Source organism: Cottoperca gobio, chromosome 11, assembly GCF_900634415.1.
Source record: "Cottoperca gobio chromosome 11, fCotGob3.1, whole genome shotgun sequence".
NCBI lineage: Eukaryota > Metazoa > Chordata > Actinopteri > Perciformes > Bovichtidae > Cottoperca > Cottoperca gobio.
Window position 1 is genome coordinate 2,141,846 of NC_041365.1, and position 17,718 is coordinate 2,159,563.

A 17,718-nucleotide genomic window follows, 5' to 3' on the forward strand; every position below is an offset into this window, starting at 1 on the left:
CGCTAAAAAATAATGTAGCCTTCAGCTTCTGCGTTGATTTCAGTGGCAGTGTAGAGGACATGTTTCCAGACTCTGACATCGCAAGGAAGTCCTCGTCGGGGGAAACAAAAGCCACACAACTCATCAAATAAAATACAGAAATCTTATAAACATGTCTGTACAAGTAATACATACTTTAAATAAACATGTATTTCCTGAATGTATATACCCGCCCCTTATGTGTTTACGTTTACATTGGTGGCTGAGAGCTGTTAAAATATGGGCGGAGTCCGCCAAAAAGACTTCCCTTATTTTGAAATTCCAATGTTGACAGGTTTGACTGTAACACCCGAGTGCGGATACACCGACTGTTAGCCCTTCCCTCAACATCATTCAGGTGTTATGCAAATGCTACAGACTGGTAGAGTTAAAGTCACGTGTCGCGTCTGACTATAAGTGACGAGATCTTCGTAATCAGCACATGACTACAGGTTTCCTCACGAGGGAACATGTCACTTCCAATACGACCCACATGCATTCTTTTGATTTGTGTAATAACCCTCCTCACGGGGGGACCTGGATGCTCAGCGCGCTACGAAGACAACTGGAAAAGCCTGGATGCCAGACCCCTCCCCGAGTGGTATGATGAGGCAAAGATCGGGATTTTCGTCCACTGGGGGGTTTTCTCAGTCCCTGGCTTCGGGCGGTTTAGTGAGTGGTTCTGGTGCTGGTGGCGGCAAAACCGCACAGAAGAAGTTGAGTTCATGAAGAAAAACTACCCGCCGGGCTTTAAATACGCGGATTTTGCTCCCCAGTTTCACGCAGAATTCTTCAATCCGGATAACTGGGCAGATATATTCAAAGCCTCTGGAGCCAGGTATGTTATTCAACTCTCGTGGTGTCATACATATGTGCACACACCTATTGTATTAGAGCAGGGGTGTCCAAACTTTTTTCACTGAGGGCCACATACAGAAAGATATACGAAGGGCTGGGCCACTCATATGTTTGAGGTATATTGCCTAAAGAAAATCAGGGGGGGATGATATATCTCATATTTGTTAAACAAATAGGTTTTTGGGCTTGTCAACACATCAACTAACGCTAGTTCGAACATTTTATCAACCTTAATTGACTGAATTAAGTGACAAATTGAGCATATTAACATGAATACTTTGTAATATATTTCTTAACTCGCCTATAATGGGAACAGCGTTGCACTCAGTGGGAGCAGTGATGCTGCGCTTTGGACTGAAGGATGCTGCAGGTCAGGAGTAAGTTTGGTGTTTCAGATACGAAGGACATCACAGAGATGATGTCGGTCATTTTGGTTCTCAGTCTGCTTTTGTTCAGAGTTAACAGAACATGTTTGCTCACATATTTGAGTGGGGAAGTGCGCAAGAGACGGAGCTTCACACAGAATGCTTTCATGTGCGCAGTAGGCTCTTGTTCAGTGTTGAGATGACCAGTAAGATCAACTAAAAACACCAGGTCTGCCAAACATGGAGAGTCTCTCAACTCATGAAGAGGTGGGTCCTTCTCTTTCAAAAACAGATCGATTTCTGATCTCAGGGAATAAACCCGCTGCAGCACGGAGCCGCGACTCAGCCAGCGCACATCAGAACTGTGGAGTACGTCCCCGTATTCAACATCGACATGAGACAGGAACGCTTGAAATTCTCTGTGGTAAAGTCAGTAAAAATCTAAAGCACAATCTTTATCTGACACTTGATGTTTTAAGCTAGCTGACAAGTCAAACCTGTGTTTCTGTGTTAGAACTAAGAAGTACAATAAATTCAAGCACAAGTTTCTATCTGGGCCATATTCCATTATACTTTTAGAATTTGCTGTGGGCCAATTACAAATGGACCATGGGCGCAGTTGGCCCGCGGGCGTTGTTTGGACACACCTGTATTAGAGCAACATGTTTTGTTGCTAGAATTTTCTCAGCAACAGCCTCACCTGCAAGTGGCATGCACAAGCTTGCAGGAAGTGTTCCTCATGCCATTAACATGTATAATAATAATATGTTTTAGTATAGGTCCCTGATCCATTTCATTGTAGAAGTCTAGAATTGGTTGTTGGTGCTTTCATTTTAATATTGTTTATCACATTTGAACTTTTATTTTTATTGAGCAAGTATGCTTTCAAATGTGATCAAGTGATGTGATTTAAGTATTCACTTGTTGGGATATTCTGTTTGGTTTATGCTACTTTTAACAAAGTACCTTCTCACTTCCTTGAAATGTGAAAGGACAATTTACAGTGCATCTGGAAAGTATTCGTACCCCTTCACCTTTTCCACATTTTGTTATGTTACAGCATAATTCCAAAATGGATTAAATCAAAAGAATATTCTCAACATTCTACGCACAATATCGCATAATGACAAAGTGAAATATATTAAAAATAAAACACTAAAATATCACATGTACATAAGTATTCACACCCTTTACTCCAGGGGTCACCAACCTTTTTGATACCAAGAGCTACTTCAAGGGTACTGAATAATACGAAGGGCTACTTGTTTGATACAAACTTCCTGAATAACATAGTTGCACGGTTCTCCTTTAATGATAATATTATCATTAATAATAATCATAATAAATATTCATATATGTGAAGAGACTGTAATTATTCCTCACATTGATTATTAACAATGGTTTACCATGGTAGGAAAAACAGATATATTTAAACATTATGTATTTATGTTCTCAATCTATTTCAACATTTGAAAGTCAGAGTTATCACATCTCTGATATTTTTGTAAATATCTTTATTGACAGTTTTGTATGAATGAGAACATTTGTAGCATTTTGTTCAAAATCACACCAGTTATATTTCAGTACAAAGTATCACTTCTGTAAAAAAAATAAGGAAATCATTAACTGTCACATCTTCAAATCATATCCTGTTTGTACAAACCACGAACTTTGTAACATCAGGCTTTTTTGTTCTTTATTAAAAATGTGCAACCCGTTGCTTTCTGTGACTTGTTCACCGGCCTCGTGACAAGAGACTGCTGCTGTCCAAAGCTGCCTTTAACTCTCGGCTTGTTCTGCCCGCAGTGCTGCAGGTGGGTAGTTGGTTAGTTAGCATTGTAAAGTTTACTCAATACTTTGTTGAAGCACCTTTTGGCAGGAATTACAGCCTCAAGTCTTCTTCTACAAGCTTGGCAGACCTATTTTGGGGCAGTTTCTCCCATTCTTCTTTGCAGATCGTCTCAAACTCTGTCAGGTTGGATGGGGACCGCTGATGGACGGCTATTTTCAGGTCTCTCCAGAGATGTTTAGTTGAGTTCAAGTCCGGGCTCTGACTGGGCCGCTCTAGGACATTCACAGAGTTCTCCTGAAGCCACTCCTGCATTATCTTGGCCGTGTGCTTAGGATCGTTGTCCCGTTGGAAGGTGAACCTTCGCCCCAGTCTGAGGTCCAGAGCGCTCTGGAGCAGGTTTTCATTCAGGATCTCTCTGTACTTTGCTCCATTCAGCTTTCCGTCGACCCTGACTAGTCTCCCAGTCCCTGCCACTGAAAAGAAAGAACGGCATGATGCTGCCACCACCATGCTTCACCGTTGGGATGATATTGCACAGGTGATGAGCAGTGCCTGTTTTCCTTCAGACGTGACATTTAGAATTGAGGCCAAACTGTTCAATCTCAGTTTCATCAGACCGGATAATCTTGTTTCTCACAGTCTGAGAGTCCTCCAAGCGGCTTTCATGTGTTTTTCACTCAGCAGTGGCTTCTGTCTGGCCACTCTGTAGTGATGGTTGTCCTTCTGGAATGTTCTCCCATCTTCACAGAGGATCTCTGGAGCTCGTTCAGAGTGACCACCTCTGGTCACCTCTCTTACCAAGGCCCTTCTGCCCGATTGCTCAGTTTGGACGGGAAGCCAGTTCTAGGAAGAGTCTTAGTTGTTCCAAACTTCTTCCATGTCAGAATGATGGAGGCCACTGTGTTCTTGGGAACCTTTTAATTCAGCAGAAATTGTTTTGTAGCCTTCCCCAGCTCTGTGCCTCGACACAATCCTGTCTCTGAGCTCCACAGGCTTTCTTTGACCTCCTGGTTTGGTTTTTGCACAAAAATACATTGTGAACTGTGGGAGCTCACATAGAAAGGTGTGTGTCTTTACAAATCATGTCCAATCCATTTAATTTACCACAGGTGGACTCCAAACAAGGTGTAGGAACATCTCAAGCATGATAAATAGAGATTGGATGCTCCTGAGCTTCATTTCAAGTGTCACAGCAAAGGGTGTGAATACTTATGTACATGTGATATTTTATTGTATTTTATTAATACATTTGCAAAAAACTTTAAAAAAAACCTTTCACTTTCTCATTATGGGGTGTTGTGTGTAGAATGTTGAGAGAAAATAATGCATGTAATCCATTTTGGAATAAGGCTGTAACATAACAAAATGTGGAAAAAGTGAAGGGGTATGAATACTTTCCTAATGAACTGTGTGTGTGTGTGTGTGTGTGTGTGTGTGTGTGTGTGTGTGTGTGTGTGTGTGTGTGTGTGTGTGTGTGTGCTTTTTCCAGGTATGTTGTATTCACATCCAAACACCATGAAGGATTCACAAACTGGCCCTCACCAGTCTCTTGGAACTGGAACTCAATGGATGTAGGTCCTCACCGGGACCTGGTGGGAGAACTGTCTGCAGCTATCAGGAAGAGGTGAGGAGATGGGGAGAAGGATGCTACATCTTTAGCGCAGATAAAGGAAGGGTAGTTAAGTAGGTAACGATAATATATGATGTGAATAATGATCGATTCACATTTAGGGAAACCTTTCAGGGGTCCGGTTCATCTGCAGGACTGCACCCAATGGTGGAATAATAAAATTAAAAAAACTTCTATTATAGCATTATTCTCTAATCTTGTCTAGGTCAGGTTGGAAAAAGTTGACGTAAAAATGACTGCTTTGAGTATTCACTCAAATATCTCCTCCAACAGGTCACTGCGCTTGGGTATCTACCACTCTCTATTTGAATGGTTCCATCCCCTTTTCTTGTCAGATGAAGCATCCGGATTCAAGACCCAGGAATTTGTTGCCCGTAAGGCTCTTCCAGAGCTAGTGGACCTTGTGAAGTCATACAAACCTGATCTGATCTGGTCTGATGGGGACTGGAAAGCACCAGATACCTACTGGAACTCCACCCAGTTCCTGGCCTGGCTCTACAATGACAGCCCTGTCAAGGTGAGAGAAGAAAACAGGTTTCTTCAGAGCATCTTTATATAACCACAATGTATCACCACTGAATCCTGAGTTACATTTTATCACATGTGAGAAAATAACTATATAATAAATAGCAGCAGTTTTATTTATTTTTTTCTGTAGATAACGACTTGTGTGTTTCTTTAGGATGTGGTGGTCACCAATGACAGGTGGGGTAAAGGCTGCTACTGCAAACATGGAGGCTACTACAACTGTGCTGACAGGTACACGCCCGGTAAACTTCCAACCCACAAGTGGGAGAAATGCCAGGCCGTCGACTCCCTTTCCTGGGGCTACCGAAGAAACATGAAGCTGAGCCAAGTCATGACCCTACCGTCCATCATAAAGGTGACAGTTCAGAGTCATCACCTACAAATAACGTATGACTAGTTATTTTGTGATTAGTTATTTGGTTAATCTAACGGTATCTTTCCTCAGGACATGGTGTACGTTGTGGCATTGGGTGGTAACTACCTGCTGAACATTGGTCCGATGTCCGATGGCATGATTGCCCCGGTGTTTGAGGAGAGGCTGAGGGGACTTGGTGCCTGGTTGAAGATCAATGGGGAGGCCATCTATGCTTCGAAACCATGGAGGGTCCAGACGGAGAACAGCACTGTCACTGTCTGGTGAGATTGAGATTTTGTGATTCTTATTTTTTGCATTCCATTTTCTGCCTCTATGCAAGGTCAGGTCTCAGTGGCAGCTTTGTGATGTAAAATAAGCCACTTGTTGCTCCTAACATAGGTACACGGCCAAAAACAATACCGTTTATGCCATTTTCTTTGGCTGGCCGCCAAAACAACCACTTCAGCTCACAACACCGAGGACCTCTGGAACCACACAAGTAAGCCTTACACCTTTTAACCTATAACGTTTAATCCCAGTTAACTTAATTTGTCATAATCATACAATTGCCAAACTACTCTTTTACATCCACAGGTTACACTCATGGACTATCCTAATGTACCACTGAAGTGGGCACCAACGACCCCAACATCTGGACTGATGATTCTAATGCCTCCTATGCCAGAATCTCCTGCAAATGCCTGGTGTCTGAAACTGGAGGGAGTAGTCTAACTTCGGTAAAAGAAGTTTGTGCGTGCAATTCTAAATTAGGTGATCAACGGGGATTTTTTACTTTGTATTTAAGATGCACAGCAGTAGTAAAAGAAAACCCAACATTGTATGTTCAATCACTATGTAATGAGCCATCGTCCACAGAGGATTACTTTAAACATGGTTTCTGCTAGACAACAGTTTTTTAAATGAGATGTTTTGCTCCAGTGATTTGTCTGGCAGCAATTGGTTTTAAAATGTTTTAATCAGGAAGTTTTGTCTTAAATTTCTCTTTCTTTATTTGCACAGTTGCTCAAATCCAAATGTGTCTGTATATGCTGCACTTAAAGCTTGCATGTTTTGTTTTGTCCAAAAGGATTGCAGATCACAGACACAATGTGCTCTGTGGTTTTAATGGGGCCATTGTAGGTTTTGGTGAAATAAATGTGCTGTGTGATTGTTGACTTATTTCCTTTTTCATTAAAATTGCTTTTCTAAATTTAAATACTTTCTTGATATTGGCTTTATGTACATTTCCCAGCTGCTTGTCATAGATTTGCATCAAGTGATCGACCTGCCATATTGATACATTACCATCTAGAGCCCTCTAGTGGTTGAAAAAAACAGATTCAGTGTTTAGAAATCTTTGACAGTGGTCATTCAAATCACATGAGGCTTTTTGCAGTAAGGAAGCAACTATCTACTTTACAATGCATAAAGAAGTAAAATGAAATTATCTTCCGTGTATGTTTTCTTTTATTTATTTATGTATTGTAATTGCACGCAATAAGTGAGTCATTGCAAAAGTAGGATGGACCTTATAGTTTGAAGCACTGTACCACCGGATTGTCAACATCATTCAGGTGTTATGCAAATGCTACAGACGGCTATAATTAAAGTCACATGTCGCGTGTCTGACTATAGGTAACACGATCTTCGTAATCAGCACATGACTACAGGTTTACTCACGAGGGAACATGTCACCTGAAATACGACCCACATGCATTCATATGATTTGAGACTAAGGGTCCCCCTGGAGCAACTCACGTTTAAGTACCTTGCTCAGGGGCACATAGGTGGCAGCCCTACTATTGAACGCACAATATTTGGTGCTGTACCACTAGGCCATCATCCACAGAGGATTACATAAAACATGGAATATTGTAGACAACAGTAAATCAGATTAATGCTCAAATATAAAGTTATTTTTTAATTGACTGTCATTATTTACTTAAAGTAATACAGGGACAATATCTCATAATACTCCGGTACAGTAGGTGGCACCATGAAAGCAAAAGAAGAAGATTTTTTTGTTTTGTTTTGCGAAAAGGGCTGCGGTGCTGCTTAAAATGTTAAAAGTCAGTGGGACCAAACGGTGACACATGGGGAAGTCGCGAGATTTGAGTGAGTTTCAGCGAGGTATGATAGTGGGCGCCCGACGCGCCGGCTGCAGCATCGGGGAAACAGTGAACCTGTTGGGCTTCTCAAAGACTGCAGTGTCCCGAGTGTACAGGGAATGGTGTGCGAAGCAGAAGACCTCCAGTCAACGGGGGTCCTGCGGGAGAAAACGCCTCGTCGATGAAAGTGGCGAGAGGGAGATGGAGAGAGTGGTGGAAGCCAACAACCATGCGACAAGTGTGCAGATCCAGGCTCTGTACAACAGCAGCGGGCAGGAGAAGCCCATCTCTCTCACGACTACCCGGCGGACACTGAAGCGGCTGGGCTACAGCCGCAGGGCTCAGGGGCGGGACACACTCGTCCTGGCCGGGCTGGACGCACTAGCTGCCTACACATCCTGCACAGAACAGCTGGAGACCTCCACGGATTTAGTGTGCAGCAACGAGAATGACCCGGAATGAAAAAAACTATGTGCATAATGTATTTACCAAAAAAATAGTTTATCACCTTTATCTTTCGCTTTAGCAAATATGTTTGTAGGGGCATATTCAAATAGGTCTGGGCAAAAGTGTTGTGTCCATTTCTTTCTTAAAAAAAACAAAAATTATGTTATCACTTGTACAAAGACAATCTTTGCCCATTTCGTTGCATTAAAAACAGTTTCAACTGTTCTGTAGTTGGAAGATTTTTTCTTTTTCTTCTGCTTATATCATACAGAATAATGTTATTTTGTATTTAGTATGAAAGAAGAGAGTACAAATAGTTAACATGTCTTATCAACACAAATGTTCTCTAAACTTCACCACATGATCACTGGATCTTGTTCAAATGTCAAACAAAACCACACTAACTTTATTACTACCACAATATTTATCAAATATTAAACATCAAGGCAAAAATATCCCCGGGGAAACGCCAAATAAGATCTCCAGACATCATTAGTTACACATTTCAGAGGGCTATAACAAATCAGAATGAACCACACACTTAAATTAATAGATGATGAATTTATATAGACAGTCCAATGTGTAGTCATCAGGGCTGTGTCTACCATTGAGGAGCCTCCTTTGTATTTTTTTCTGGGAATGTAGGTGTTTCAGAAACCTGGGGGGTAGTTTTCCTTCCACAATAAAACAAAACTCACATGGTGAGTATTTTAGAGGCTGATCTCAGCATTTATCGACTTGATCAACATGTCTGTACAAGTAATACATACTTTAAATAAACATGTATTTCCTGAATGTATATACCCGCCCCTTATGTGTTTACGTTTACATTGGTGGCTGAGAGCTGTTAAAATATGGGCGGAGTCCGCCAAAAAGACTTCCCTTATTTTGAAATTCCAATGTTGACAGGTTTGACTGTAACACCCGAGTGCGGATACACCGACTGTTAGCCCTTCCCTCAACATCATTCAGGTGTTATGCAAATGCTACAGACTGGTAGAGTTAAAGTCACGTGTCGCGTCTGACTATAAGTGACGAGATCTTCGTAATCAGCACATGACTACAGGTTTCCTCACGAGGGAACATGTCACTTCCAATACGACCCACATGCATTCTTTTGATTTGTGTAATAACCCTCCTCACGGGGGGACCTGGATGCTCAGCGCGCTACGAAGACAACTGGAAAAGCCTGGATGCCAGACCCCTCCCCGAGTGGTATGATGAGGCAAAGATCGGGATTTTCGTCCACTGGGGGGTTTTCTCAGTCCCTGGCTTCGGGCGGTTTAGTGAGTGGTTCTGGTGCTGGTGGCGGCAAAACCGCACAGAAGAAGTTGAGTTCATGAAGAAAAACTACCCGCCGGGCTTTAAATACGCGGATTTTGCTCCCCAGTTTCACGCAGAATTCTTCAATCCGGATAACTGGGCAGATATATTCAAAGCCTCTGGAGCCAGGTATGTTATTCAACTCTCGTGGTGTCATACATATGTGCACACACCTATTGTATTAGAGCAGGGGTGTCCAAACTTTTTTCACTGAGGGCCACATACAGAAAGATATACGAAGGGCTGGGCCACTCATATGTTTGAGGTATATTGCCTAAAGAAAATCAGGGGGGGATGATATATCTCATATTTGTTAAACAAATAGGTTTTTGGGCTTGTCAACACATCAACTAACGCTAGTTCGAACATTTTATCAACCTTAATTGACTGAATTAAGTGACAAATTGAGCATATTAACATGAATACTTTGTAATATATTTCTTAACTCGCCTATAATGGGAACAGCGTTGCACTCAGTGGGAGCAGTGATGCTGCGCTTTGGACTGAAGGATGCTGCAGGTCAGGAGTAAGTTTGGTGTTTCAGATACGAAGGACATCACAGAGATGATGTCGGTCATTTTGGTTCTCAGTCTGCTTTTGTTCAGAGTTAACAGAACATGTTTGCTCACATATTTGAGTGGGGAAGTGCGCAAGAGACGGAGCTTCACACAGAATGCTTTCATGTGCGCAGTAGGCTCTTGTTCAGTGTTGAGATGACCAGTAAGATCAACTAAAAACACCAGGTCTGCCAAACATGGAGAGTCTCTCAACTCATGAAGAGGTGGGTCCTTCTCTTTCAAAAACAGATCGATTTCTGATCTCAGGGAATAAACCCGCTGCAGCACGGAGCCGCGACTCAGCCAGCGCACATCAGAACTGTGGAGTACGTCCCCGTATTCAACATCGACATGAGACAGGAACGCTTGAAATTCTCTGTGGTAAAGTCAGTAAAAATCTAAAGCACAATCTTTATCTGACACTTGATGTTTTAAGCTAGCTGACAAGTCAAACCTGTGTTTCTGTGTTAGAACTAAGAAGTACAATAAATTCAAGCACAAGTTTCTATCTGGGCCATATTCCATTATACTTTTAGAATTTGCTGTGGGCCAATTACAAATGGACCATGGGCGCAGTTGGCCCGCGGGCGTTGTTTGGACACACCTGTATTAGAGCAACATGTTTTGTTGCTAGAATTTTCTCAGCAACAGCCTCACCTGCAAGTGGCATGCACAAGCTTGCAGGAAGTGTTCCTCATGCCATTAACATGTATAATAATAATATGTTTTAGTATAGGTCCCTGATCCATTTCATTGTAGAAGTCTAGAATTGGTTGTTGGTGCTTTCATTTTAATATTGTTTATCACATTTGAACTTTTATTTTTATTGAGCAAGTATGCTTTCAAATGTGATCAAGTGATGTGATTTAAGTATTCACTTGTTGGGATATTCTGTTTGGTTTATGCTACTTTTAACAAAGTACCTTCTCACTTCCTTGAAATGTGAAAGGACAATTTACAGTGCATCTGGAAAGTATTCGTACCCCTTCACCTTTTCCACATTTTGTTATGTTACAGCATAATTCCAAAATGGATTAAATCAAAAGAATATTCTCAACATTCTACGCACAATATCGCATAATGACAAAGTGAAATATATTAAAAATAAAACACTAAAATATCACATGTACATAAGTATTCACACCCTTTACTCCAGGGGTCACCAACCTTTTTGATACCAAGAGCTACTTCAAGGGTACTGAATAATACGAAGGGCTACTTGTTTGATACAAACTTCCTGAATAACATAGTTGCACGGTTCTCCTTTAATGATAATATTATCATTAATAATAATCATAATAAATATTCATATATGTGAAGAGACTGTAATTATTCCTCACATTGATTATTAACAATGGTTTACCATGGTAGGAAAAACAGATATATTTAAACATTATGTATTTATGTTCTCAATCTATTTCAACATTTGAAAGTCAGAGTTATCACATCTCTGATATTTTTGTAAATATCTTTATTGACAGTTTTGTATGAATGAGAACATTTGTAGCATTTTGTTCAAAATCACATCAGTTATATTTCAGTACAAAGTATCACTTCTGTAAAAAAAATAAGGAAATCATTAACTGTCACATCTTCAAATCATATCCTGTTTGTACAAACCACGAACTTTGTAACATCAGGCTTTTTTGTTCTTTATTAAAAATGTGCAACCCGTTTCTTTCTGTGACTTGTTCACCGGCCTCGTGACAAGAGACTGCTGCTGTCCAAAGCTGCCTTTAACTCTCGGCTTGTTCTGCCCGCAGTGCTGCAGGTGGGTAGTTGGTTAGTTAGCATTGTAAAGTTTACTCAATACTTTGTTGAAGCACCTTTTGGCAGGAATTACAGCCTCAAGTCTTCTTCTACAAGCTTGGCAGACCTATTTTGGGGCAGTTTCTCCCATTCTTCTTTGCAGATCGTCTCAAACTCTGTCAGGTTGGATGGGGACCGCTGATGGACGGCTATTTTCAGGTCTCTCCAGAGATGTTTAGTTGAGTTCAAGTCCGGGCTCTGACTGGGCCGCTCTAGGACATTCACAGAGTTCTCCTGAAGCCACTCCTGCATTATCTTGGCCGTGTGCTTAGGATCGTTGTCCCGTTGGAAGGTGAACCTTCGCCCCAGTCTGAGGTCCAGAGCGCTCTGGAGCAGGTTTTCATTCAGGATCTCTCTGTACTTTGCTCCATTCAGCTTTCCGTCGACCCTGACTAGTCTCCCAGTCCCTGCCACTGAAAAGAAAGAACGGCATGATGCTGCCACCACCATGCTTCACCGTTGGGATGATATTGCACAGGTGATGAGCAGTGCCTGTTTTCCTTCAGACGTGACATTTAGAATTGAGGCCAAACTGTTCAATCTCAGTTTCATCAGACCGGATAATCTTGTTTCTCACAGTCTGAGAGTCCTCCAAGCGGCTTTCATGTGTTTTTCACTCAGCAGTGGCTTCTGTCTGGCCACTCTGTAGTGATGGTTGTCCTTCTGGAATGTTCTCCCATCTTCACAGAGGATCTCTGGAGCTCGTTCAGAGTGACCACCTCTGGTCACCTCTCTTACCAAGGCCCTTCTGCCCGATTGCTCAGTTTGGACGGGAAGCCAGTTCTAGGAAGAGTCTTAGTTGTTCCAAACTTCTTCCATGTCAGAATGATGGAGGCCACTGTGTTCTTGGGAACCTTTTAATTCAGCAGAAATTGTTTTGTAGCCTTCCCCAGCTCTGTGCCTCGACACAATCCTGTCTCTGAGCTCCACAGGCTTTCTTTGACCTCCTGGTTTGGTTTTTGCACAAAAATACATTGTGAACTGTGGGAGCTCACATAGAAAGGTGTGTGTCTTTACAAATCATGTCCAATCCATTTAATTTACCACAGGTGGACTCCAAACAAGGTGTAGGAACATCTCAAGCATGATAAATAGAGATTGGATGCTCCTGAGCTTCATTTCAAGTGTCACAGCAAAGGGTGTGAATACTTATGTACATGTGATATTTTATTGTATTTTATTAATACATTTGCAAAAAACTTTAAAAAAAACCTTTCACTTTCTCATTATGGGGTGTTGTGTGTAGAATGTTGAGAGAAAATAATGCATGTAATCCATTTTGGAATAAGGCTGTAACATAACAAAATGTGGAAAAAGTGAAGGGGTATGAATACTTTCCTAATGAACTGTGTGTGTGTGTGTGTGTGTGTGTGTGTGTGTGTGTGTGTGTGTGTGTGTGTGTGTGTGCTTTTTCCAGGTATGTTGTATTCACATCCAAACACCATGAAGGATTCACAAACTGGCCCTCACCAGTCTCTTGGAACTGGAACTCAATGGATGTAGGTCCTCACCGGGACCTGGTGGGAGAACTGTCTGCAGCTATCAGGAAGAGGTGAGGAGATGGGGAGAAGGATGCTACATCTTTAGCGCAGATAAAGGAAGGGTAGTTAAGTAGGTAACGATAATATATGATGTGAATAATGATCGATTCACATTTAGGGAAACCTTTCAGGGGTCCGGTTCATCTGCAGGACTGCACCCAATGGTGGAATAATAAAATTAAAAAAACTTCTATTATAGCATTATTCTCTAATCTTGTCTAGGTCAGGATGGAAAAAGTTGACGTAAAAATGACTGCTTTGAGTATTCACTCAAATATCTCCTCCAACAGGTCACTGCGCTTGGGTATCTACCACTCTCTATTTGAATGGTTCCATCCCCTTTTCTTGTCAGATGAAGCATCCGGATTCAAGACCCAGGAATTTGTTGCCCGTAAGGCTCTTCCAGAGCTAGTGGACCTTGTGAAGTCATACAAACCTGATCTGATCTGGTCTGATGGGGACTGGAAAGCACCAGATACCTACTGGAACTCCACCCAGTTCCTGGCCTGGCTCTACAATGACAGCCCTGTCAAGGTGAGAGAAGAAAACAGGTTTCTTCAGAGCATCTTTATATAACCACAATGTATCACCACTGAATCCTGAGTTACATTTTATCACATGTGAGAAAATAACTATATAATAAATAGCAGCAGTTTTATTTATTTTTTTCTGTAGATAACGACTTGTGTGTTTCTTTAGGATGTGGTGGTCACCAATGACAGGTGGGGTAAAGGCTGCTACTGCAAACATGGAGGCTACTACAACTGTGCTGACAGGTACACGCCCGGTAAACTTCCAACCCACAAGTGGGAGAAATGCCAGGCCGTCGACTCCCTTTCCTGGGGCTACCGAAGAAACATGAAGCTGAGCCAAGTCATGACCCTACCGTCCATCATAAAGGTGACAGTTCAGAGTCATCACCTACAAATAACGTATGACTAGTTATTTTGTGATTAGTTATTTGGTTAATCTAATGGTATCTTTCCTCAGGACATGGTGTACGTTGTGGCATTGGGTGGTAACTACCTGCTGAACATTGGTCCGATGTCCGATGGCATGATTGCCCCGGTGTTTGAGGAGAGGCTGAGGGGACTTGGTGCCTGGTTGAAGATCAATGGGGAGGCCATCTATGCTTCGAAACCATGGAGGGTCCAGACGGAGAACAGCACTGTCACTGTCTGGTGAGATTGAGATTTTGTGATTCTTATTTTTTGCATTCCATTTTCTGCCTCTATGCAAGGTCAGGTCTCAGTGGCAGCTTTGTGATGTAAAATAAGCCACTTGTTGCTCCTAACATAGGTACACGGCCAAAAACAATACCGTTTATGCCATTTTCTTTGGCTGGCCGCCAAAACAACCACTTCAGCTCACAACACCGAGGACCTCTGGAACCACACAAGTAAGCCTTACACCTTTTAACCTATAACGTTTAATCCCAGTTAACTTAATTTGTCATAATCATACAATTGCCAAACTACTCTTTTACATCCACAGGTTACACTCATGGACTATCCTAATGTACCACTGAAGTGGGCACCAACGACCCCAACATCTGGACTGATGATTCTAATGCCTCCTATGCCAGAATCTCCTGCAAATGCCTGGTGTCTGAAACTGGAGGGAGTAGTCTAACTTCGGTAAAAGAAGTTTGTGCGTGCAATTCTAAATTAGGTGATCAACGGGGATTTTTTACTTTGTATTTAAGATGCACAGCAGTAGTAAAAGAAAACCCAACATTGTATGTTCAATCACTATGTAATGAGCCATCGTCCACAGAGGATTACTTTAAACATGGTTTCTGCTAGACAACAGTTTTTTAAATGAGATGTTTTGCTCCAGTGATTTGTCTGGCAGCAATTGGTTTTAAAATGTTTTAATCAGGAAGTTTTGTCTTAAATTTCTCTTTCTTTATTTGCACAGTTGCTCAAATCCAAATGTGTCTGTATATGCTGCACTTAAAGCTTGCATGTTTTGTTTTGTCCAAAAGGATTGCAGATCACAGACACAATGTGCTCTGTGGTTTTAATGGGGCCATTGTAGGTTTTGGTGAAATAAATGTGCTGTGTGATTGTTGACTTATTTCCTTTTTCATTAAAATTGCTTTTCTAAATTTAAATACTTTCTTGATATTGGCTTTATGTACATTTCCCAGCTGCTTGTCATAGATTTGCATCAAGTGATCGACCTGCCATATTGATACATTACCATCTAGAGCCCTCTAGTGGTTGAAAAAAACAGATTCAGTGTTTAGAAATCTTTGACAGTGGTCATTCAAATCACATGAGGCTTTTTGCAGTAAGGAAGCAACTATCTACTTTACAATGCATAAAGAAGTAAAATGAAATTATCTTCCGTGTATGTTTTCTTTTATTTATTTATGTATTGTAATTGCACGCAATAAGTGAGTCATTGCAAAAGTAGGATGGACCTTATAGTTTGAAGCACTGTACCACCGGATTGTCAACATCATTCAGGTGTTATGCAAATGCTACAGACGGCTATAATTAAAGTCACATGTCGCGTGTCTGACTATAGGTAACACGATCTTCGTAATCAGCACATGACTACAGGTTTACTCACGAGGGAACATGTCACCTGAAATACGACCCACATGCATTCATATGATTTGAGACTAAGGGTCCCCCTGGAGCAACTCACGTTTAAGTACCTTGCTCAGGGGCACATAGGTGGCAGCCCTACTATTGAACGCACAATATTTGGTGCTGTACCACTAGGCCATCATCCACAGAGGATTACATAAAACATGGAATATGTTAGACAACAGTAAATCAGATTAATGCTCAAATATAAAGTTATTTTTTAATTGACTGTCATTATTTACTTAAAGTAATACAGGGACAATATCTCATAATACTCCGGTACAGTAGGTGGCACCATGAAAGCAAAAGAAGAAGATTTTTTTGTTTTGTTTTGCGAAAAGGGCTGCGGTGCTGCTTAAAATGTTAAAAGTCAGTGGGACCAAACGGTGACACATGGGGAAGTCGCGAGATTTGAGTGAGTTTCAGCGAGGTATGATAGTGGGCGCCCGACGCGCCGGCTGCAGCATCGGGGAAACAGTGAACCTGTTGGGCTTCTCAAAGACTGCAGTGTCCCGAGTGTACAGGGAATGGTGTGCGAAGCAGAAGACCTCCAGTCAACGGGGGTCCTGCGGGAGAAAACGCCTCGTCGATGAAAGTGGCGAGAGGGAGATGGAGAGAGTGGTGGAAGCCAACAACCATGCGACAAGTGTGCAGATCCAGGCTCTGTACAACAGCAGCGGGCAGGAGAAGCCCATCTCTCTCACGACTACCCGGCGGACACTGAAGCGGCTGGGCTACAGCCGCAGGGCTCAGGGGCGGGACACACTCGTCCTGGCCGGGCTGGACGCACTAGCTGCCTACACATCCTGCACAGAACAGCTGGAGACCTCCACGGATTTAGTGTGCAGCAACGAGAATGACCCGGAATGAAAAAAACTATGTGCATAATGTATTTACCAAAAAAATAGTTTATCACCTTTATCTTTCGCTTTAGCAAATATGTTTGTAGGGGCATATTCAAATAGGTCTGGGCAAAAGTGTTGTGTCCATTTCTTTCTTAAAAAAAACAAAAATTATGTTATCACTTGTACAAAGACAATCTTTGCCCATTTCGTTGCATTAAAAACAGTTTCAACTGTTCTGTAGTTGGAAGATTTTTTCTTTTTCTTCTGCTTATATCATACAGAATAATGTTATTTTGTATTTAGTATGAAAGAAGAGAGTACAAATAGTTAACATGTCTTATCAACACAAATGTTCTCTAAACTTCACCACATGATCACTGGATCTTGTTCAAATGTCAAACAAAACCACACTAACTTTATTACTACCACAATATTTATCAAATATTAAACATCAAGGCAAAAATATCCCCGGGGAAACGCCAAATAAGATCTCCAGACATCATTAGTTACACATTTCAGAGGGCTATAACAAATCAGAATGAACCACACACTTAAATTAATAGATGATGAATTCATATAGACAGTCCAATGTGTAGTCATCAGGGCTGTGTCTACCATTGAGGAGCCTCCTTTGTATTTTTTTCTGGGAATGTAGGTGTTTCAGAAACCTGGGGGGTAGTTTTCCTTCCACAATAAAACAAAACTCACATGGTGAGTATTTTAGAGGCTGATCTCAGCATTTATCGACTTGATACGATTTATTGTGACGACTACTACTTACAAAATAAAAGGATTCACTATTTTTCACCAAACGTATATTCCTGGTAGCGTGGAGAGGGTGTTAAAACAGCATTTAGACATCCATGTGGTACATAAAGTTTACAACAAATACATATATTTATATAATATGTATGATAAATACCTACAAAGTATTTTTAAAAA

General features: G+C 41.5%; 2 protein-coding genes across 2 annotated transcripts; both read left to right on the forward strand.

Annotated features, from left to right (window-relative positions):
- The first annotated feature begins 362 nt into the window (after window positions 1–362).
- On the forward strand, window positions 363–6,762 carry LOC115015560 (tissue alpha-L-fucosidase-like). The gene is made up of 7 exons (XM_029442987.1): window positions 363–856; window positions 4,523–4,657; window positions 4,937–5,180; window positions 5,346–5,546; window positions 5,637–5,827; window positions 5,946–6,045; window positions 6,141–6,762. Exons 1-7 carry the CDS (start codon window positions 489–491, stop codon window positions 6,276–6,278), a joined length of 1,377 nt encoding a protein of 458 aa, XP_029298847.1. The 5' UTR covers window positions 363–488; the 3' UTR covers window positions 6,279–6,762.
- Window positions 6,763–9,057: 2,295 nt separating this feature from the next.
- LOC115016161 (tissue alpha-L-fucosidase-like) lies at window positions 9,058–15,447 on the forward strand. Its single transcript, XM_029443835.1, has 7 exons — window positions 9,058–9,553; window positions 13,208–13,342; window positions 13,622–13,865; window positions 14,031–14,231; window positions 14,322–14,512; window positions 14,631–14,730; window positions 14,826–15,447. Exons 1-7 carry the CDS (start codon window positions 9,186–9,188, stop codon window positions 14,961–14,963), a joined length of 1,377 nt encoding a protein of 458 aa, XP_029299695.1. The 5' UTR covers window positions 9,058–9,185; the 3' UTR covers window positions 14,964–15,447.
- The last annotated feature ends 2,271 nt before the right edge of the window (window positions 15,448–17,718 follow it).

Excerpts from the sequence above, each read along its gene's own strand:
- LOC115015560 (XM_029442987.1), top strand. The coding sequence starts at position 489 with ATGTCACTTCCAATACGACCCACATGCATTCTTTTGATTTGTGTAATA. Across the intron at positions 4,658-4,936 it reads TCTGCAGCTATCAGGAAGAG|GTCACTGCGCTTGGGTATCT; the intron begins GTGAGGAGATGG and ends CTCCTCCAACAG. Across the intron at positions 6,046-6,140 it reads GGACCTCTGGAACCACACAA|GTTACACTCATGGACTATCC; the intron begins GTAAGCCTTACA and ends TTACATCCACAG.
- LOC115016161 (XM_029443835.1), top strand. The coding sequence starts at position 9,186 with ATGTCACTTCCAATACGACCCACATGCATTCTTTTGATTTGTGTAATA. Across the intron at positions 14,232-14,321 it reads CCCTACCGTCCATCATAAAG|GACATGGTGTACGTTGTGGC; the intron begins GTGACAGTTCAG and ends ATCTTTCCTCAG. Across the intron at positions 14,513-14,630 it reads AACAGCACTGTCACTGTCTG|GTACACGGCCAAAAACAATA; the intron begins GTGAGATTGAGA and ends CTCCTAACATAG.